The sequence below is a fragment of the Gallinula chloropus genome (assembly GCF_964237585.1).
Source record: "Gallinula chloropus genome assembly, chromosome: 2".
NCBI lineage: Eukaryota > Metazoa > Chordata > Aves > Gruiformes > Rallidae > Gallinula > Gallinula chloropus.
Genome location: NC_140086.1, coordinates 125,498,044 through 125,521,678, shown reverse-complemented (window position 1 = coordinate 125,521,678; position 23,635 = coordinate 125,498,044). Strand labels below are relative to the sequence as shown.

At 37.6% G+C, this 23,635-nt stretch overlaps 1 protein-coding gene across 1 annotated transcript in view; it reads right to left on the bottom strand.

Annotated features, from left to right (window-relative positions):
- The window catches only part of TBC1D5 (TBC1 domain family member 5), a gene marked incomplete at both ends in the record, with an annotated part of 190,933 nt that overhangs the window by 113,601 nt on the left and 53,697 nt on the right, over positions 1–23,635 (bottom strand). Inside the window, 5 exons of the mRNA XM_084260539.1 lie at positions 8,466–8,635; positions 14,642–14,711; positions 14,800–14,850; positions 16,290–16,387; positions 22,558–22,660. Coding sequence (XP_084116665.1) covers positions 8,466–8,635; positions 14,642–14,711; positions 14,800–14,850; positions 16,290–16,387; positions 22,558–22,660 — 492 coding nt within the window. The remainder of the gene's footprint in view (positions 1–8,465; positions 8,636–14,641; positions 14,712–14,799; positions 14,851–16,289; positions 16,388–22,557; positions 22,661–23,635) is intronic.

Genomic DNA, 23,635 nt, shown 5'->3' with positions numbered 1-23,635 from the left:
TAAGATGTAAAGAAATGCAGATCATTACTAATCACAGATGACAATGAAAAGGCCTATAAAAGAGATGCTTTCTAGTGGACTTCCCAAGCTGATGTTCTATTAGGTGATGCCGTTTTGCTTCTCTGAAATTTGGGAGTTATCGTCCAGTGGTCATTACATTCAAAACTGAGTAACAAGGTATAGGTGCATCTGCTGCCTTCTTTCCTTATAAAACGTGCTATCTGAAAATTCTAGGGAATCATCAACAGCAGCTGGAAATGGTTTCAAAATTGCACCAGGGGAGATTTAGGTTAGATATAAGGAAGAATTTCTTTACTGAAAGGGTGGTCAAATATTGGAACAGGCTGCCCAGGGAGGTGGTGGAGTCACCATCCCTGGAGGTATTTAAAAGGCATGTAGATGTTGTGCTTGAGGACATGGTCTAGAGGTGGACTAGGCAGGGTTAGGCTGTGGTTGGGCTTGGCGATCTTAAAGGTCTCCTCCAATCTAAGTGATTCCATGATATCAAGCTGCAAATGGTACGCTAAGAGCGTTTTCAGAGGAAGAAAATAGAAGAGCAGTACCCTTGGCTTTCAGTAAAAATTCAAGAGTGACTCATTCATTGATTTAAAATGTATTTAAAACCAGCTCTGATTCTTGTCTGCCTTTGCTCTTTTGCAGTAGGCAATTCTTTTTTGCAGTGTTGTGCAGAGATTTTTCTCTTGCCAAAATGTGTGGGGCCTTCATGCTAAGTTACATAATGTAACCCTTTAGGGCCTCATGCTCTTACATTCAATATGGGTGGTGGTGAAATATTCTCCTTATATTTACATTATTAGTTTTGTAAAATAATTCTGGTTTTAGAAATGTTTCTCCAACATAATTCTCGTTCTTTACCTACACGAAAATTTTGTGAATTCATACAATATGCAAAAGTTACACAAAATTGTGCACCCTAATTAACAGCAGTACTCTTGAGCAACCCATGTCTGTGACCCGTGTTAATGGATTTTATTCTTGGGATATGGTTGGCTTGCTTTAATATTTCATAGGATACTTTTAAAAATTCGTGTTCAGACCCACATCACTACCAGAAGAGATACTCAAGGCATGCACCTATTTGGAACAAGATTTTTTTTTATTGCTGAATCTTCTACAACTGTAGCAAGACATTGGAAAGAGGTTCACAAGGTCATAAAGAACTACTATCCGGCTCACTCATTTTACAAGTTAGGAGATTCGTATTCTTTTCAGGGCAGGGCCTTTTCCTGCTGCACACACTTCCAATGCCACCATGAATTTATCCATATCAAGAACTCCCAAAAGAACCAACTGCCAGAGAAGACTCAGAATATATAATCTGAATTATATAGGTTGTCTGCAGAATTCCCCACCTTTCCCCCCTCTCCAAATCCCTCAACTCAGCCTGTAATACTTGGTTACACTTAAGGGGGAGAGAGTGCTGCCCACAGGGGCTGAAGTGGCTATCCAAAAACTCTGCTTGGTATATTACTTTGAAACAAGAGGTAGGCTGATTGACTACCTGGTGAACAGTACTTTCGTAGGGAGAAAAATCAAAAAAGAAACCGTTCTTCTCAATGCTGTCACTGTCCCATCTTTTCCAGATGAACTGCATTCTAGTGGGCAAACAGACACTTTTTGAGGGAATGCAGACTAGCCATTCTACAGGAAGCACTTTGGTTGCTAGCAAGTCCTGAAGTGCTGGATTTTGCCTGCTAATATCATGTTAACAGAATCTCAAGAATTAACATGGCCATGTCAGCACAATTTCTTTTTTTTTTAGGCATATGCTAAGATAACTGCCTTCTGCAACAGTTACTTAACCTACCCATTGCCTTTCCTGTACCAAATTCCAACATGAGTTTTCTAGGCCAAGTTCTGTGGCACTGAAAGAAACACAATGACGCACTAAATTAAACAGTACCGGTTAACCAGAACAGCTGATGTGAATTAAATATAAAAAAAAGCAAAGGAGAAGTAAGTACTTAATATACTTCCTTACTAGAGTAGAACTTCTCCATTCATTGATCTGCTTTTATAGTCAAAAGGTATCAACTAAAGAAAATAAATAGAAGACAGAGACCCTTCTAAACACCTGCATATATATTCCTATTTTCATCACAGATTTCAGAAATATTTGTTCTATTTTTTTTATTCTATTCTATTCAATTCAAACTTTATTCTAGTCAATTCCACTGGTCTCTGAACCTACTTACGTTAATGCCACCAGTTTTTTTGGGTTTTTTAAGGGTATGGAACAAAAGTCAAAATGGAGGCTTTCTTGTTTGTTTCTTTCCCAGAGAATTCCCTGTACTTCATATGGGAAGCACATCACCTGCATCAAGGAGCAACATAATGACAAATCTGCATTCCATCCTCACCGCCATCCAGTACTACTCATTATCATCTCAGCGCATAATTATGCGGCAGGAGAGTAAAACTCAGATGAACACTTTTGACACCTCAACCAATCCTTCATTCTGTTTATAGAGTGGGCTTTTTTACATTATGTGTATGTTAAAATCTTAAGTCTAAGGTAAGACTAAAATACTTTTTGTGACAGTTTGGGGAAAAAAGATAAACTAAAAGTTCATCACACTGTAATTTTCAACCCAATACACAACAAGAAGTGGCAAAAAATTTACTTATTTTACTTTTCAATCAATGAATGAGAAAGCTTTTTGGAGAAACTCAGCAATGAGCAACAGGTATCTATCGTTTAAGAACATGAAAAGGCAAGTAGGATCACATCAAAATGTAGAAAAGCAGCTTCCAGAGTTCAGTAGGATTGGCTTGCTGCCTGAAAGTAAGACACGTATCCTGACACTTCAAGAATCTTTGCCAAGAGCAAAACCTTTGAGTTAGTAAGCCACTGCAATACAACTGGTATGTCAACAGTAGGTGAGGCAATCCCTCTCTCCATCGAAATATATTGTTGCTTTCTAAATTAGTTTCACATGGGATTTCTTCTGTCACCTCACTTTGAACTTACAGGTATCTGCTTACAATACTTTTTTCACTATGCAAGGCAGAATTTGTAGCAAAGTCTTCAGAGGTCTGAGTCAGTCCCCAAAAGCTTTATCTAAAAATCCAGTAGACTGCATCTCTTCTTAATTTGTGGGACCAACAGTGGATGGTAACCTTTCTTAGAAAGGCCTGTTCATCTGGCATTATATCCTTAACAAGCCCTCTACTGACAGATAAGCTAGGATTTATATTCCATTAAAATCTGCTTTATATGCAATGCCTTGTTTAAGCGAAACAGAACATGATTACTGGAAATCAACAGAAATAACAGTTACTAAATTCAGGATTAATTTGGTCCTGGACATTCAAATGAGAATTATTACTTTGTTCAGAAAGACTTTGTATTTGCTCAGTCTTAGCCATTGCTAGATACACATTTATTTTAATAGTAAGGCCAGATTTTGGTGGTTCCCCTACTACATACACAACAGCTTAAAGTTCCTTTTATTGTAATTGCTGTCCAATTAATTGATGACACTGGATTAAAAACTACAGAGGAATTGTAATTGCTTTGTACCATGCCATATATTATCTGTCTCATTTTTTTTTTGGCTGAAATGTGAGAATCCAAAATAAACCCAGGCATTCTGGATGAACTGTGAAATTGATCTGGAGATCATGAAGATTTCATATTCTGATGACTAGTAGGATTTTTTTTTTTTCCTGGATACCATGAACATGATTTATGTTCCTTTACTGCACAGGTAAAATCCTTTAAAATCTCTCTCCAGAGACCAAGATGGTTACAGAAAAGAATACTGCCTGGTACCATAATGGCACGGGAGAGAAACTAAAACAGGTGGATGCCCCACAGCAGTGCTCATAGCAAAGCAACTAAGAATAGTAATAGTGGAGCAGCACATCTGCTGTTGACTTTGCTGTAGCATAACCTTTCTAAAGCTATCTTCAAATCTACACTCGTACCCTGGAACTTAGGTCGCACCTTCGCTTCCTTTTTTTTTCTCCCCCCCCACTTTGCTTCATGAGATAGGCTTCTTCCTGAAGTATAATTGCAGCACCAGCCTAAAGGGCTGAAAACTGCACCTCGAACTGCAGTAGGCAGTAGGTCTGTCTGATTGATCATCGTAAAGCCGAGTGGCAGCGGGAGGCAGTCATCGGCACGGAATGTTCTGAGAAGGACTTTTTTGCACTGAGATTAAGCTATCATGAAATATTTACGCTCGCTTCTGCATGCGCTTTATTGTCTGTTGGATATGTGCTTAGAAAGAGTTTGCTTAACCAATATAATACTGCCATCAGTGTTATGATGCAGAAGCTAGTGAGTTTATGCCAACAGTTAATTTTTGTTCTTAAGGCTTTTCGCACCTAACGCCTTGTCATTGGCTTTGCGTGCATTGTTTCTGTTCAACAGCATCATATATATTTACATGATCTGGCTGTACTTATTGCATGCAGTTCTATGAGAATTTAATTTGATGCAATGCAATTCTCTTTCAAACCCTCAGTACATAAAATAAAGTAGTAATAAGGATGTTATGTGGGACTTCTCCAATTGATTCATCTTTTCAATGAAATGTAAAAGAAGTCCTCTAATAACTATTCCTATAAATGGAAGGAAATGTCCAAGATACAGATGTATGAAGACTTTCCTCAAACCTTGTCCTTTCTCAAGCTGACAGCACAACCTGCTTAATTTGCTACTGCAAACGCTCGCCACTGCAGCAACTGCAGAATGGTTTTGCAATAATTATTTTGTACTTCAACATGAATTAGATATAAGGGTCAAATAAATTAACACTAGAATACCATTTAATCTAGGACATTAATCTTTGTTAACTCATCTAATTTTACAATTAAACTGAATATTCAATCTGTCAACTCTTCAGAGTATCCAATCTTTTTGTTCAATCTTAGCATTTTTTGTTTTTATTTAGAGAAAAGTTTATTATCAGCAAGCATGTCACTGAACTGTTAATGTGATCAATTCCATTTTATTTTAAAGCTATCCTTGTGCTTTACTTTACGAAGTAGAAAATTAGATATGATTAGGTAATTATTACAGTTTGGTTAGACTGTATGCAATTCACAGTACTACCACGAACGTGAAACAATGTTCTTCTGCAAAACATTATCTTAGGGTTGAAAAACAAGCTGGAGACATGGCAAATAAAGAAGACTGAAGAACGATAAGACACAGAGCCTTTATCTCTGTGTTGCTGTTCCATTTTGGCTGATATCAATAGCAGCTGAGTAATTATCACAGGGATATGCAGCAGCTGAACGTAAGCGAACAAATGTGGGCACTCACAAAATTTCCAGCCACAGAAATTCTTGTGCTAAGGCTGCTACTGTGTGTGACACCAACTTGAGTGGCCCAGTCACAGAAGTATGGCATAGCCAGGACCCTAGTATTTATGTTTCCATACCTAACGTGGTTCTCCGTCTGATCAGCAATGAAATGAGGTATCCAGGAGATGGGAAGTCTGTTCACTGATGCCTTCCAGAAGATAAAGAAATCCACTCCCTTCAGCTAAAACTTCATCAAATGTAAACTACCCAGGGAAAAGGTTTCTTCTAAACTGGCAGTGCTGCCCAGCATGCAGCCTGGCATCCCAGGCTGAGGCTAATGACACTGTGGTTTGCAGAGGACTAACTGATGGAGAGAGAAATGAAGAATTTTTCACATGGATAGAATAAAGGCTATAATGAATATACTTTTCCACTCAACCAGCATACAACCTTTGCACTACTGGACAGCAACCAAAATTAATGAGTTGTACCATGTGTACTGAAATACCCATTAATGTTGGTCTTCTAAGCAGGAAAGAATAATTTAAAGAAGCGTGTGACCACATTTTATTTTAAAGGATGGTTTCTGAACATGGAAATGTACAACAGCCTGACCTCCCAGCGGAACACATCTCACTAGGGGTTGAAAAATAAAAGGACTATTTGCAAACATCAAAGGTTGAAATCAACTGTATGAAAATACAAAGAATAAGAAAGAAATGTTTCTACCTTGCCCCAGAAGGCTATAGAAGAATGCAAAGTATAAAATACGATCTTTTAAAATAAGTAAACCGTATAACTTGTTTAGGCTAGGGGAGACTGCCACTAAATACAAGCCTTTCGTGTTGATACTTTTCACCAGGAACACCATAAAAACTTTGAAGGAAGTTCCCAGTCTTCCTTCTACCATCTGTATTTTTTTGACTGATATCAAGGCTGACAGATTAATATTTATTGTTGGCAAATCCAACAAATTTCAGCAAAACAATAAACTTCAACAAAAAGCTCACATGAATTCTGCACTTGGGTTAGGGTTGGCAATTATTAATAACCTGTTATGTTTAAGAAATGCAGTTTCTAGTTCAAGAAATGTTAAATACAGGAAAAGATCCAGCATCTGAGACTGTCAGCTGGCTCACTACTGGAAATTACTATTCTGAAGGGTTCAGACAACATTAAAGGTGAGAATAATACAACGCAGTCATGTTCCTTTCCCTTTCTTTTTCTCATGTCCTCTATAATAAATCGGGAATCAGAGAAGGATATGACCTCATAGGCAACCTACTTTCCTCTTCTGCCAATGCAGACACATTGTCTATGATACTACCCATTTCTGAGAGCTTTTCAAAGCTTGTCTTTAAAATATTCTGATGGTTTTCCCTTTGTTAATTTTGATATATTATTTTACAGTCTAACAGCTCCCTGTTAGTAAGGTTTTCCTGATAGTCAGCCTGAAGCTCTCTCTCATAATTCATTCCCTTAACTGTAAATTTCTTTATTCAGATTCAGTTCTATTTATGCCACACCAGACTGCACCATTCTTCTGTTATTATAATGTCATGTTTTGAGCTAAAGTCTAATTTTTTCTTTCAATTATTTCTCTCACTGAAGGCAAAATCTTATACTGAAGTGAATACCTACAGTACAAATTATTTTTGCCCCAAAAAACCTGTTTGCAAATTTCTGAGGTTTATCTTATTTTATTTTTGTGTGTTTTCATAAGGCTTCATAAAAAAAAGAAACACTGTCTTTTTGTTTTCTTTGATACTTATACTGCCTACTTATTCATTACTACCCCTGAAGTTTATTAGGGATGCTTGCTATCTTTTCCAGACTAGTGAAGACATTAGGAAAACACACAACTTCACCCTATGTAAAAAATACTGTAGTAGGACATCTATCCTCTTGGTATTTTTAATACCTTCAGTTTACTTGGCTGATTCTTCCTCTTCCCGTAACCCATTCCTACCAAAATTATTTAAATAAATTACATTTATCTTCCTAATGTATGCTATTTGTAAGTCTGAGACTACTGCCTAGACTTAGTTCAACTCTTCTCTTGAGGGTATACTATGTTGTAGCATTTTTCCATTTCACTATAATATCAAATTAGACTTTAATGTTAAGCATTGCAGTTATGGCCTGACATTTACACAGTCACCTCTCCCCTCCCTTTCCACATTTTCTATTGAGTTGTTAAATCTAATTCACAATAACATTTGGAAATTCACACCTATAAATGAAGCCCTTTTTTTCTTTTTTCTTCATTTAAGGCAAAGCCAACCTTATTTCAAATCACTGCATGAAGAAAAAAAATAAATAAATTAAAAGTGTCATTTTTCTGTCACTGCAACTGCACATATGGCTTGCCAGCTCTTTAAGAAATGATCAAAATGAATCAAATGTCTAGAATTCCAGACGACAACGGCAAAATTCTTCCTCAACAGCTACTCATGGTTCATCCAAATCGCATGCTCTGTATTGACCCAGACTGGCTAGAGCAGCCATAACTAGTTCAGACTTATTACTGTGCAAGCACGTGGACAAGTCTACATCCAAAGTTGTACCTGGCACAATAACCCCCCTGGAAGTGGGACACAAAATACACAACCAGCTGAATGGGTATCAACCAGCTTAGTGTAAAAAGGACTACCTGGGCTGACTCAGCATACAGACACTTAATTATCTCCATGCCTTGACTTTCAACATACCCTATCATACCAGCACATCAGTATCCAAAATGTCATTATTGCAATAGGGGAAAGTTCAGATACTGAACTGGTGATAAAATTAAGTAAATAAACAATTTAATGCTAGTGATTCCCATCCCCACCGCCCCGCCCCTTTCTTTGTGTCCTATTATCCCATTTCTTCTCACTGGAAAACCACATGTAGAATACATGCTTGATTCAGCATGTATTTCATCACTGCTCTGGAAGTCTTGGTAAAGTTCTCTAATATGCAGCTGAATGGACTTTATCTGCACTGGGAATGCCACTGGGAATGCCAATGTCACAAATGCAACAGTGGGGTGTCATTTACTGTAACGCTGCCAATCACGTAAGTTCTAGGAGATAAGAAGTACTTCCTTTTAACCCCATTTCTCTAATCCTAAATTTAAGGAAAAAATGTCCCAATATCATGAAATCAAAATCGAAGGAATTAAATAATGCCTTGGAAACACTTACAGTCCGTAAATCTGTGGAGCAATTTCCAGTCGGTTCAGATGCATGTACAGCTCAATGTCATGTTTCTTCAACAGATGATCCTGAATTTGGTTTACTTTTGCTACGATAGCAATAGATGGTCCTAAATCCTGTGGCCTTGCAAATGGCATAGGTGTAATCACGTCTTTCTCCTGCAGACACAGAAACAAGGAGAATAAAACATCCCATGAAGTCTTACTGTCTGAAGAGATTTGTTTAGTTGGAATCATTGGCTTCCAAAGAAACAGAAAAATATTAATCTGTTTCTTTCCAGCAAAAGAGGAATCTCAAGTATCCACTTCTGTGGAAGGTATTGTGGGATTTCCCTTCCCAGGCATGCCAAGGTTCATCCTCTTATTCTGCACGTCAAATTTTACGTGCATGCTTTACTTTTCACGCTCTGACAAAGTGTTGACAGCTTTATTTTAGCTTCAATATCAGCAGTCTGAGTCGGTCCAGAGCAAAGCAGATGAATGGTAACTTAGTAGAAAATATATGCCCTCAGAGGACAATAAATTGCATAACAAGTAGGAAATGACTTTTTTCCGAACAATCCTTTCTAAACAGGCTTCCCTTGCTCAGAAAATCTAGTGGCTGAACCTCAGAATCTACACAACTTTGATAAAGCATCAGAAAACTTTTAAAACAAAAAAAGAACTAGAACAGTGAGATGAACCTGACGGTTAGAAGGTAGTTGATTGGACCTAAAGGTTGTGCAAATTATGTCATGATCTGGAACATGATACACACCAAGTGGAAACAGAGGAAGAAAACTACTGGAGGATTAGCATCTTTGAACCTGCTGTCGCTTTGGATTTGTTCTTCTTCCAAGAGAGTGACGAATTATTGAAAAAGAGACTGAATGCTAGAAAGAAATGCAGCAACTAATGAACCTCACTGAATAGGAAACATCTAGAAAGGAGAATGAGGAATAAACAAGAAGGCAAACCTATCAAGAGAATGCTTAAGGGAAAGGGAAATGGAGAATTAAGCTGTCAGAAACAATATTAAAATTGTAAAAGAGGGAAAATCAGAACAGTAAGAGGAGAAGAGTTTGCAATGACTGTTGCAATCTGTCATCATGGCTCTCTGACCTGAAAGCTTCATGTAAAAAAAATAGTTCTTGTTTTTCTACCCTTTTGCTCAGTATATTGATAGAGAAGCCTTATCAAGGTCAAAGGGTTAATAATTTCCGAAGACTTCATTACAACATAAACTGTTGAAAGGGAAATTCACTTGGTTCAACTCAGTGAAAAGCATGTTATTTTTAGCATTCAGTAATAAAGAAAGGGTTTTTTGTTGTATAAACTATTCCCAAGGTTGTTTCCTATGGTTATAGTCCCTCTTCAACCCCATTCTCTCTGTATCAGCATTTTAAGAGGAAGAAAGAGACTTACCCATATTTCACAATAATTTACAACATGTTTTAACATTCAAGTGGGCAGCGAACATATAATAATTTATACCAAAAAGCCTGTTTTTTTATGTTGATCTCCTTTGCTTCAAATATTTTTTCTTAATTACTCCATTTCTGTACTGCAGAAAATATGATATGATGCTGAGCAGTGATTTCAGGTAAAATATTTCTATTTAAGGATCTGATTGATTATAAATTGTATCTTAAAATCTGCTTAATTGTTGCTTTGCTATAGCAATTGCAGCAAAGGGACTGATCTGTCTATTACAGTGAGCTGGTTTTGCCATGCTATTGCGGTATCAAGTCATACTCATCTAAGAAGCTCTGGCAACAGCTCCCTCGGACTGTCAAATAAAATTCACTGAAATGACATCCTTTCATTCAAAATTTTTTCTCTTCTACCAAACAGAAATTTAAAATAAAACATCTAGCATCTGAGGGGCTAATAAGAAATGTTGCTGCTTATTTAAATACTAAAGTTCTTCATAGCTGCGGGTATTTTGAGAAAGAATATTTCTCCTATCGCCTTTTTTAGTTATTCTATTATCTTCTTTATTATTAATTGGGCATCCTTCTTTTTACCCTGACTTTTGTTTGTCCATTGTATTGCTATTTCCCACTCTTTCATTATTTTCTTGGTCACACACTAGAATGCAAAATACTGAAAAAAAGAGTATCCAGTAATCTCCTTCCAGTCTATACAGAAAAAAAACTCTTAAAGTATGATCCAATAGCATTGCCTTAACATTAAATGCCAATCTATAGTAATTTTTTTGCAATAAACTTATCAATATATCTAATATATCTAATCATAATAATCTGTAACGCTACGCATTCATAGGCTGTGCATATTCCATCAGCTGACACACATGAAATGTATTCTGGTTTATTCAAGTTGAGCTTAATTTCAGCGTGACCACTACATGTACACATAACTCTGGTGACACACATAATCTGTGATTTTATGCTTTTCTTGATTATAGGCCTAGATTCTTGTACAGAAATCTCAGCCTTAAGATATTTCTACTTGTCTGAACTTGCAATAGGAGAAGACCAGCTAGTTAATCAGATCAGCCTCTACACCATTAGTTGTCTGTGAGGTTAAAGCCATCTTTACAAAATTAGAAGACCGGCTCAAGTGTCAATATATTCTGAATATCACAGCTAATGCAAGCTTCCTCTTACGGAGTAGTGCCAAAACTGGAGTTACTTGTCACTTGCAGCATTTGTGCACCTTGGCATAATGCAGCACTGACACATTGCTGACTGTCAGACCAACTATCAACATGGCTAAGTGCATCAAATAATATATGTTGGCTTGCCATTTTTAAAAGCTGAGAGAAGTAAATGGTATTCATCAAAATGTACATCAGGAGTGAACCCCATTAACAGAAATCTTTAGAGCATGACAGGATCAGCGGGGACAGCAGTTGCGATCAATAATCAATGTCTTGACTATCCATGCCTCCTGATTTGGCAAATTCCACTAAGTGGATGACTTGAGTGCATATGATCTGTCTTCTCGCCTCCTCTCACACAATTTGGTTGAGAAAATGACAATACACTTAGTCAGTTTAAATTGCTCCCCAAAATCACATTGGCTGGAGTGAAAGAAACAGACCAAAGAGAAACACACTTGATAAACTAATACAACCAAGCTGTTCAGAGGTTTAATGAAATTGGCTGGATGGTCACACTCAAAGAATGGCTCAATATCCAACTAGAGACCAATGATGAGGGGTGTTTGTCAGGGGTCAATACTGGGACCGGTGCTGTTTAACACCTTTGTTGGGAACATGGGCAGAGGGACTGAGTGCACTAAACTGTGTTGACACGCTGGTGGGAAGGGATGCCATCCAGAGGGACCCTGATAGACTTGAGAGGTGGGCCTGTACAAACCTTGTGGACTTCAACAAGGCCAAGTGCAAGGTCCTGCAAACAGGTCAGGGTAATCCCAGGCACAACTACAGGCTGGGCAGAGAATGGATTGAGGGTAGCCCTAAGGAGGACTTAGGGGTACTGGTGGATATGAAGCTCAACATAAGATGGCAATATGCACTTGCAGCCCAGAAAGCCAACCATATCCTGGGCTGCATTAAAAGAAACATAACCAGCAGGTCAAAGGAGGTGTTTCTACCACTCCACTCTGCTCTGGTGAGACACAACCTGCATCTAGATCCGAGGTCCCCACCATAAGAAGGAAATGAAGCTGTTGGAGTGAGTCCAGAGCAGGGCCACAAAGATTATCACAGGGCTGGAGCATCACTCATGTGAAGACAGAGAGCTGGGCTTGTTCAGCCTGGAGAAGAGACAGCTCTGAGGACACCTTCTAGCAGCCTTCCAGTACCTAAAAAGGGACTACATGAAAGATGGAGAGGGACTATTTAGAAGGGAATGAGTAATAGGACAAGGGGTAATTGCCTTAAGTTGAAGGAGGGGAGATTTAGATTAGATGTTAGGAAGAAATTCTTCTCTATGAGGGTGTTGAGGCACTGGGACAGGGTGCCCAGAGAAGCTGTGGATGCCCCATCCCTGAGAAGTCAGGCTGGATGGGGCTTTGAGCAACCTTGTCTAGTGGAGGGTGTCTCTGCTCATGGCAAGGGGGTGTTGAAGCTAGGTGGTCTTTAAGGTTCCTTCTAACCCAAACTGTTCTATGATACTCTGTCCTGTACGGTTCACAGGAGAGCATCAGGTTCAGCCCTAAAAACAGTTTAAAGATGGACGTCAGTAAAACACAGCTGGAAAATTCAGACCAAGAATTAGGAACAATGTCACCGAATCCTGCCACAAGACATAACCTACAACAACACAAACTGGAATGACTGGCAGTCAATACTAATACTATTTATATATTCATGCATTTAGGAAACAAATGCTACAGCAGTAAAGAGAGGCTAGGACATAGTGCATGTATAAACCATGGACAGATTTCTCTCATTAACCACTAGGGAATGGAGTAGCTGGAGAAGCTTCTCTAATGGCAATTGGGCATAATGGAACCAACTGTTAGAGGCTATAAAATGTAACATGTCTCTCAGAGCACATGCTTTCATTGCTTCCTTTGTGAAGATTCAGACTTTATTATGTAGCCAACCCTCAAAGTCATGATTGTAAAAGGCATACGTACAAGAAAGGATTATTAAAGATTATACATGTTTGCAAAGAACAAGAACAAACAACTAGATATTAATCCATGCGCTCCGCATTGTTAATTTTTTATGCCATGAAAGGACTGGAAAGGGCAATGTAAACTTTCACCTTCTACCCAAGCACTGCACATCTTTAAGCAGACCTAGTTATTTCCCAGAATAAAATCCAGCCTCAGACTTAACCAGCTCTGTCACAGAAATCTGAACAAATACATTTGAACACTCTTAATTCTGAAAAGCGACACTCAGAGAAACATGTCTCACAGCTTTGTTGTTGGAATAAAAGTGACTATGTAATAAGTTCATAAAATCTGTATCTCATATGCTTTATCCTTAGTTACTGAGAATTATGTAAAAGCCCAAATCCAAACAGTAATTTATAACTGTAGATACCATAGGCCAAGATGCCAATGCTCCACGCCTAATAAAATATATACACAGAGACATTGAAACATTTGAAGAAAATGGAAACTTTTATGTGCATTTTAGGTGAACAACTTTTTCTTCAACAAACAGGCAAACTATCTCTCGAACTAGTGCTCCCTAATCACAATTTGCAAATACAGGTTTTGATGCCCACAGGTGATCATCCAAACCCAACCAAATTCTTATTAATTTTTTGTTAACTCTAGATACTCACTCCGCAGTCTACATGAAAAATGTTGAAATGAATCAAGCTGGAACTAAGTTTGGAGCAACACTCTCTCAGGATATAATACACTGAAAGTCTTGGCAATACCTGTAATATGGTTATGTTTTATTAGAACCTTCTACATATACTCTGTCACAGAAATCATTTTTTGGAATCATAAAAGAGAGAAACGTAAACAGAGAATGGGATAGGAAAAAAAGTATTCAAAGGAAATCTTGAGCAATTGACTGAGGGAATTGTCCCTCAGGCCATGCATGAAAAACAGTTACAGACAAGGACTAAATGGTCCCTAGAAGGTCCTTACAAACAAGAGTTCTATAGAACCAAGCTCAGATCACAGAGAAAGCTTTACTGTGATAAACAGTAGCATACAGTGGTGTCTGAGGGTACAGACATGACCTCTGTTTGAATATCCTGCAGTCAAGAAGGAAAATAAAAGTAAAGAAGTGGACTGATAAAGTCAGGGAAAGATGCATCCTGACCTTTGACAGACAGTCTACAACTAAAGTTTTGTTTTCACAGAAAATTGTTTATATTGTAAACAGCTGATAACAATTCAAGCCTCAATAGTTTAAACTGCCTATATGCATGTATTTAACATGACATTTGCACAGGTTTTGGGCACACAGATGTACCCATGACAGGCGTTCTTTCCAATTCTACACAAGAACATCACTCACACACAGAAGAATCCGTGTTTGCACATTTGGCTTTTGATTACCAAGTGATCTTTTGACAGCTAGGAACTCTCAACTGGAAGGCTTTCCACCAATGCTTCTGACAAAATTCTGAAGAACCTCTACAGAATGTAAATTCGGTTGTGCCTGCTTTAATCAAGTTGTTTAACAGAAGATGCCTTATTAGCTTCAAATCACTTCAATCACACTAAAAATCACATTTGCTTAAAAAGACAATAAATACCTTTTAGAGCAGTAATTACCTTTTGACTGTCATGTTCAAAAGTTGAGAACCAATGTTCTGCAGTTTTCATAAGACGCGTGAACATTGCACTGGAGGGGAAAAACCCAGAAACTTCTTGTTAAATAAAGTATTACAAATAAGTGCAAATTAAATGTAAAGGAAGTTGTTAAGACTTACTAGGCATCATGTTCCAGATATTCAGGATTCAAAAGAACTTTCATTTCCTCGCTGAAAAAGGCAACAGTGAACAATCCAAATGTGAATGTTTATTTTTGGTCAGCGTTCTGCATGTACTATTATGTATTTATAAGCCAACTTTCATATAAAGTGCAAATGAGAAAACTAGCCTTTTTAATTAAAAAGAGCAACTCCATTGAACAAATGAAGTCTTTCCTTTTTATAAAGATCAAAAACAAATTAGCTGCCTTGTCTGCACTACAATGAAGTAACCATCTAATTATTCCAAATAACAAATTACTGAATGTCACAATGTATTATTTGAATATGCTTGATCTAGAATAATTGATTGCCGCACAATCTATCACTGTTTGTCCCAAACAACAACAAAAAAATGGTTACTGGTCAAATATGCAGTATCAAAACATTAATTTATTTTGTTTTAATAGCCTGTATTTTTATTGTACTTTAACAGCAATTAATCAGTGACAGCACCTCCTTTCCATCTACTTTGCTCCACTTTTTCAGTGGGGATGGAACAGAATGCTGTGCATAACACACTGTTATTTTAAGTTACTTAGCACTGAAGAGCATCTTCTAGGTAATTTCAGGATATCTAAGGACAGACATTGAACAAAACACGCACTTGTAAATAATCTCCACCCTTATGCTTAACTGCATTTGCACAACCACATCGAGGAGCGCTAACAGAGGTTACATTATAAAGTACATGTAATCAAATTGGCTTTTATTCACTGCTAAACTTCAAATCAGAGTGCAAAAAGACAAATAAAAAGAATTTACCTAAATACGAGCGATACCAGAAGACAACTAATTTTTTTTAAATGAATTTACATATAGGGCAAGAAAAAAAAAAACACCTGAATTGGGCTGACACTCATGTGTGATGCAGTATTTTATACATATGTGTACAAGCACACACACACAGTCTGAGTAGAATGGAGAATCAATAGCTAAACTTAATGTTGATACCAAGTCAAAGGAAAGTCAGATACTGCAGCTACATTCCAGGTGATGAAAGAAATATTAATCACAGTAATTTGTCTATATTGATTTTGTTTTGTCTTTTAAGGTATAAGATAGTTGGTAACATGTCTGTTCTATGACTGTAGTTCTCTGATCTGCCTCCTCTGCAATGACAAAGACCAAATCCTTTTTGGCAATAAGGATGAGGTGAAAAAGTAGGTAGGCAGCTAAGCAGATTTTATGATTTAGGTTAACCTAGGTTCTTTCTCCCCACCTTTTTCACCCGTGAAGGAGTCAATGTCTACACTTTTAATCCCCATTTCAGAGGCTGTGGCAGGGAAAATTAAATAAGGACACTCCCATCAAAGTACGAAGATGCAACAATTCCTGATATTAACTTCTCAATTATAAACAAAGAATTAAGGAATGCATGAGTTCTAGTCCAGCCAGTTTACTTATTTTTTTATAGAGAGTGGATTTTTATTGCTATACAAATAAATCACAATGCTTGCCTTGGTTGCGCAGCTTCACTGGCGTGTGAAAACGCTTGGTGGTCACAATGCAGGATAAAAACAATGGGAGCTAAAAGTTCATGCATACCCTAAACATAAAAGAAAGCAAAATTACAGTAAGTTTTTCCAGTCATGCAATAGTTCCTAATGCAGAGCATCAGACAGCCAGCAATACTAGCTGCAGACTACCTAAAAGCACTAACATTTACATTCTAACATAACAGTTTCATAATCAATGGCTTTTATCTTAAATTCTGATTAAATCCAAGTGTTTATTCCTCTCAAATATACAGAAGCAAGTTATTCTCTCTTTTTCTAACATAACAGACAAAAAATTGGCAATGGTAGGCAACCCTGCACCTGGCAGCTTACTCCAAGATCTATGTTCATAAATATGAATTTTATTTACAACAATTACATTCATGATCCACAGTACAAAGATCTGCAATAGGGACAAATTACAAAATTTAAAATTATTTTGTATTTGATAATGTTCTAAACCCACAGATAAAAGCTAACAGTAGCCTTCAAAGAGACAAGGGTGGCTATCTGGGAAATTAGAAAATGAAACTTCCATTTCAATGGACATGAGAAATAACATGAGTTGGGTCTTTTTTTACAATTTGTTCTGTCAATATTAAAAATAAACTCATTGCAACACTATGCAGAGGAGACTTGGTTCGCTTCCAGTACAGACTATTACTTATATACATAATCTATAGTAAGATATTCTATAAATCTATAGTAAGATAATCTATAGTGAGATATAGGAAAAATAGAGAAACATGCAGGAACCAGCAAAGGAAAAACTGGTGGATAGTCAAGGACTTGGGTCAGCATTAGAAGCACAGCTGGGCCAACCTGGCCAGTCATTGGTGCTTTACCCAGAGCTCACCAGGAACGAAAAGGAGTCTTGATTTGCCTTGATTCACCTGAGGCTTGTCAATTTGTTATCAGGAGCAGAAGTAATCACTTCAGGAAACAAATCCAGTTGGCAAGCAGCAAGGCACTGGCAGGTGAAACTATAGCCTGCAGAATGAAACCTCATCTTCAGCAGATATTCAGCCCCTTCTCTCAGATTACATCAGGGGAAGGGAGGATTTGGGGTATCATGACTGGGCAATTTAGTTATGTCAGAGAAGTTGGGCTCACAGTGGTGGACTGGGATGGCAGGTAGGAACTACGCAAGCTACAGGCTGCGATAAGGGTCAGCCATACAAAAGAAGCAAGGGGAGCCCTTTGGGGATGAAAGGGATGTAGGATGAATGGTTGAGACCTTTTGGCTGCCTCTGGACACAAGGATCACTCCAAGAGAAGGAGGGAACTCCTGACCTCAGCCCCAAACCACCAAGTACAGCCAGGGCTTGGTACCAGCACCCTGGGTACCACTGCTAGGTCTTTCTCTGGGTGGAGTCCTTGCCCAGCTGTATGGACAAAGAACATGCTGCCAGCAGTGTTCCAGTTCAAAGGTGCAACTACTTCACCAAGTGGAGCCTCAGTCCTAACTGCAGATGAAAGCTCTGGGCAGAAAGAGGTGTCCACAAGAACATCTTGTCTATCCTGTTGGCAGAAAGAGCATTGGGGCTGGCCCACCAAGCCCATAGGCATTTCAAGCTGCTGTTGGGATTTAGATGATGGGTACCCAGACAGGAGCTGTTTTATGCTTGCAGTTACAAGCTAAGAAACCTCTCCACTTGGTTTTCCAGCCCTTTCAGTGATGAACAGACATGAGCAATGAAAGAGTTTACATGCCTGTGGAGCTACCCTGCTGTTTTGATAGTATATCAGTTGATATTCCACATAGCATTTGAGGAGTATTCAATATTACTGAGTTAGCTTATCAGTTGCATGTGTATCAAGCAGATACACTGACAACTATAAGCCTTCCACTTTTATTGGACATTATGGGGATTTTCCTTTAGTGGTCCAAACTATGCAGTGAGGCAGATGTGGAAGTGCCCTCTTGATGATTATCTATCCTGAGTGTGATGGGAAGTGTGACAGTCATTATTTTTTGTTCGTATGAGGAAATTCCAATACCTAGCAGTGTTGAAGGAAAAAGAAAAGTTTGGAAATTTCTATGTGCTATCAACTGAGATCTTTGGAAATTTAATTCTTCAGTACTGAGATGAAGGTTATAGCCTCAACTGTAGGGTGCAGCAATAACTGTCAGTTGACTGGGCAAAACTAACAAAAGCAAAAGTACTGAGGTTTGGGTGTTTCCTTACTCTTTCTGTTTCTGAACCTTTAGGGACTACTTGGAAAGATGAAGGCTGAATAGAAATTCAGTTAGAAAAAAAAAAAAGATTAACCACAACATAGCCACTTGCTTTCAGAAGCTGACGTAAAATTCCCAATCGCAACAATATGGGTTAGATTATAAATTGACAACTTCAGATTTCTGAAAGTCTCATGGTCAAACCAAGAGGGAAAGGAACAGGAGAGACAGAGAGACAGATCCAGAATTAGAATAAATATAAGTGGCAAAAATATTTAAATAGACTGTAGATAATCTGGGTTGTACTTGCATACATATGAACAGTCCTCAGTTAATTAACAGCTCCATGTCTGATCTTTTATTCGCCCTGATACACTAACATCAAATAAGAGAAATGGAAATGCCAAAAACATGACTATCTAATAAAACTACCACCTAAGCTGTAAACATATAAGCTGAAGGAAAAGAAAGAGGACATAAAATAAGAATTAGTTATGAAAGATAAAAGCACATCATACATTCTTCCAACATAATAATATTTCAACTTTATAATAAAGTAGAATCATAATGTGGCTGCCCACATACAACAAAAACAAAACAAACAGATGATGAAATATCAGGATTTCAAAAAGCTACCTCTGATCTTTCAGTTACAAGAGTACTTCAAATGTTTAGAGATTTTTAGCTTGCAAGAGAAGCCACCAGTGTAATATGCATACACATATTTTTTCAATGCTGCAGTTTACTGAAATTCTTTAGTGTTAATAAGTAAGTTGACAGAGCTCAGATAATTTTATGACACATCCCAGCTACAACAAAATATTGATTTCATAATACAGTCCACAGTTTAGAAAGAAAACCAGAAACACAGCATTCCTTAGATGAAAAGTGAATCAATGCATTTCAAAATTATATTGACTTCTCTATGGGCAATCAAATCATGAGCGAACAATAGTTCGCCTACTAATTTAGCTTAATTGTCACTATTTTCAGTGTAACTAGGACCAGAATTTTGGCACCAATCTTACAGAAAAATGCTAAGAGTAATTTTTACATATTCTTAAGTACAATATACTATTCTCTTTAGATTTTATATTTACAGCTGCTATTTAAAAATTCAATGATCCCAGTGAGGATTCTGTCTTTAAAATCTGTAATACAGCTTCACAACATTCTACTCCATTTGACTAGGGACAGAAATATCCTTTTCCTCATCAAATAAAATGTTACTTCATGCTGGTCAAAAAACCTCAAACCCTACTACAAAGACAACTTCCATGCATATATGTATATTAAACAAACATTATTGATTGCTCCTTGTAAGACTATATGCTGATGTAACTTTTTCAATAAAATGCTGTAAATTTCAGATACGCTTTATTTACATTTCTAAGTATGCAAATTGTAAAGGAGCTCTAACTTTTTCCAAATATTCTGAAAGAGAAACGTGGGTCCTGTGCAGATACTGACAGACAGAAGTCTAGATTTTCATTTACTGGCCAAGTGTATGTAAAGCAAACATAGTAGCTTTTGTACGTAGACATACAAATGAGACAGAGGAATTCCTAAGAACAACAGAACCAGTCCCATGATGGATACTGAATATGAACTCTGTAATCTAGGCTTTGCATTCAGGTCACTGTGGAAAGAGCAGCTTAAAGGTGATCTGTTATTGATGAATTGGTGGTAACCATTATTTTCAAGAAAATATGTAGTGTAAATTATAGGAAGGGGGGCTTGAGTCAATGGTAAAAACTGAACCATATGACAGGGAGCTTGACTGCAACACAGGCATTTGCTAAAAGAGTGAAAAACCTCTGTATCCTGTCACCATCACAACCTCTATTTCCTATTAGCTAATTCCAAGAAGGGTACTGATGGACATGAAAGAAATGTCTAAGAAGAAAGGGACATGGGGACAGAAAAAGGAGGATTGCTACTAATAAGCTAACAAGAGCAGGACTTCAAAAAACCCCAACAAACCCACCTTGAAGTAATAATAAAAAAAGAAAAGCTCCTAATAAAAGTGGCACATGACCACAAGAAGAGAGGAAAACCACAGTCATTTGCTGTCTGTGAACTTGGCGCAGCACCATGAGACTTGGGTGATAAACTGAATATGCTTCAGGGAGATTAAATCAACAGTTTTTCATGATCCAAATTTATTTCATTTCCTGCACTTCACCTCTCCCCTTAGTCCTGTGGCAACCCCTTTCCTGCAATTACTGCATTACTGATGCACACCAGTTGAAAACAGAGGTAAAGAAGTTTTCTTTGTCAACAGCCTGTAGGCTCGCAAAATTGAACCTGTTCTTTTATCTGCCTATGTTCATTTAGCCCACCAAGCAGTCTTTATTAAAGCTGAGGCATCAGGCAGTCAAAGTTCATTAATACCATTTATATAATCTCTGCAGTTTCAATTAACTCAGCAAGACATTCTACTACATGATAACAGTCTCATTAATTCAATAAAATCCCATAACTATTAACAATATGGTCTATGTTAAACGGGGTGTCACCTAGTAGAAAATAATAGCTTTAACAGCTTGTGATGAAACTCAGGGCTTTTCTTTTTTTTTTTCTTTTTAAATTTGATCTGGCTAAATATTCCATCCTTATGCAGAAAGGTATTATTTCTTAGTAAGGAATCAAGAGGATTTTAAATATGAGCAGAGGGTAATTAAGTCCTTTTAAGTTATATCAAGGAGTAAAATAATACTTCTTGTTCAATAAATGATAGACTAAATTAGCTGGAATGTGTTCTTCCATTTTCTCACCATCAGTTCTCCAGCCTATATTCACTAGAAAGGGGAGGCTGAAGTTTTTTTCTTTAGCAGTGCCCTTCAAAATACAGCTCACAAATCTTACTTTTTCTTGCTCTCATGCAAGGCTATTCCTTGCTCACAGTCTGTCAAAGATGAGAAATAACCAGCTGATGGAGACTGCATAGGTTTGATAACTACAGATTTGATTTATGATACAACGTGTAAGACAGTTCGTCAGAAGTAACTGTTCCTTCAGCTGGTATGTGTCCTTTTTTTCTTTTCATGAAACACCACTGATTTCCTGGCTTGAGAACAGGGTCGTCACAGACCATGCCTGAAAGTATACAGTGTCTTATAAAAATCTTCACATTTGTGGAACCCCTGTATTTTTGTAATGAAAAAATTTCTGTCTAGCTAAAGTCTGCTGCTCTACCATTTATCCTTTGTCCATGTTCACAGAGCATCCCTCAGTCTGCCAGTCTTTATTCACCCTACAGTTACGAGCCTGAAGAAACAAATACACTTATGTCAATACTCTGCATATTGGTCTTGCTATATTCATTTAGCATCAAGTTTATACTCACCTCAAAACCTTCAGAACGAACTGTTCAATTAATTCAGCCTGCATCCCATATGGATGTGGATAGTGCAGCTTTAAGGCTTTCTTTACTAGTTTATCAGAAATGGTTCGAGCAGGCTCTCCTTCAGGTAATGATGTCAGAAGTGGTATTTGTAGCACCCTTATCCCTCAGTCAAGAGGCGTTTGTCAGCTGCATTGTATTTGGATGCCACAGGGTTAGATAAAGGATCTATTCACTAATGTACTGTGTGGCTTCAGCACTTGGAGAAAAAACTTAAGATGTTATGTAAAACTAAAAATAATAAAATTTGCCTATATTTTGGAAGTCACTATTGATGTTTTTTTGTTTATTCAGTACCACTTTTAGTCCTGCTACATATGTCCTTTCACTAAGCAGAGAAATCCTTTCTTTTTTCTTTTCTTTCTTAACCAACACCAAAGAGGAAAGATGTTTATAAAGAAATTTGAAGTTAGACGACTTAGCAACCTTAAAGAGAACAATTTGAGGGACGGCATTATGAGGAAAAAGCATATGTTATTCAATGAGCTTCACTTTTTTTACTATCCAGCTGACAAGCAGCTCTTTGATTACTTCAGCATTATGATACAACTTCAGATACAACAGAACTACATTATTGTCAAACCGTATAGAAAGTGTTGAGTCAATGAATGCCACCTGTACAGTATTTTCATTACCTGTTTATAAAGCAACTGCTCATTTTCTCTGGCATAGCAGAACAGAACATCTGTAAGAATTTTCCTCACATTCTCTTGCTGGAAATACTGCATTTCAGGAAAGCTGAAAATGAAGAAATACAGTGAAATAAACAATATAGCACACAGAATCACAGTCACTGGTCTTCTAAATGAAACCAGATATGGTTTTAGCTGACACAGCACCTCCCTTGTCAGCTTTCCCACCGTCCTGTGAATTATGGGCGCTGCTAGAGTAAGAATACTTCTGAAGACTTGTAACATTCATTTTGCAACCAAAATTCTGAAGCATGTTCTTTAATATACCTTAATATGCTACACAGATATGATGACATCACCAGCTACATTTAAATAAGTAATCCCTTTTAGCATTATGAAGACTAGAGATCTGCAAGAATGAAACAGAATAGCAGACTGTTTTTATCGTCAACTTCTTACACACCACCAATCCACTGAAAATGAATGAGCTGGAGAATCTAATCCAAATAAAACAATGTACAATATGTTTCCAACTGCCTAAAGGATCAAGTTCCCTTCCTCCTTCGTGCCATGAAAACAAGCTGAAGCAGAGGGGAAGGAGACAGAATGAGAGGCAATGAATGACTGAAGTGAAGATCTACCTACACTCTCCTTTCTGTACAGACTCCTACTGTCAAACCTAGAAGCCTAGAAGACTCTTCTGGCCCCTGGCTGCACAGAATCCCAAGTACTAACTCCAAAACACTGCCCCACTTATTGCCAAGCCCTTGACTAAAGAATCTAAAACCTGCTAGGAACACTTAGGAAAAGACACTTCTTTTTCCCCTAAAAAAACCAAGTCAGTTAAAACTAAAACTGCTGCAAACAGTACTGATTTGATTCAGGCACTGGAAAAATAACCACAAAGATGAAAGCTCCATGGATAGAAAATGTACTTTATATGACATGCTCCCACTTTTTAAATTCGTGTTAGGTTGGCAACTGTAACTGGATCATCAGTCTCCCCTACAGTTCACAAACAGTGCTTAGTCCTGCTCTTCCTTTTTCTCCAGATGAAAGTTGGGCTACAGAAAAGTACAAG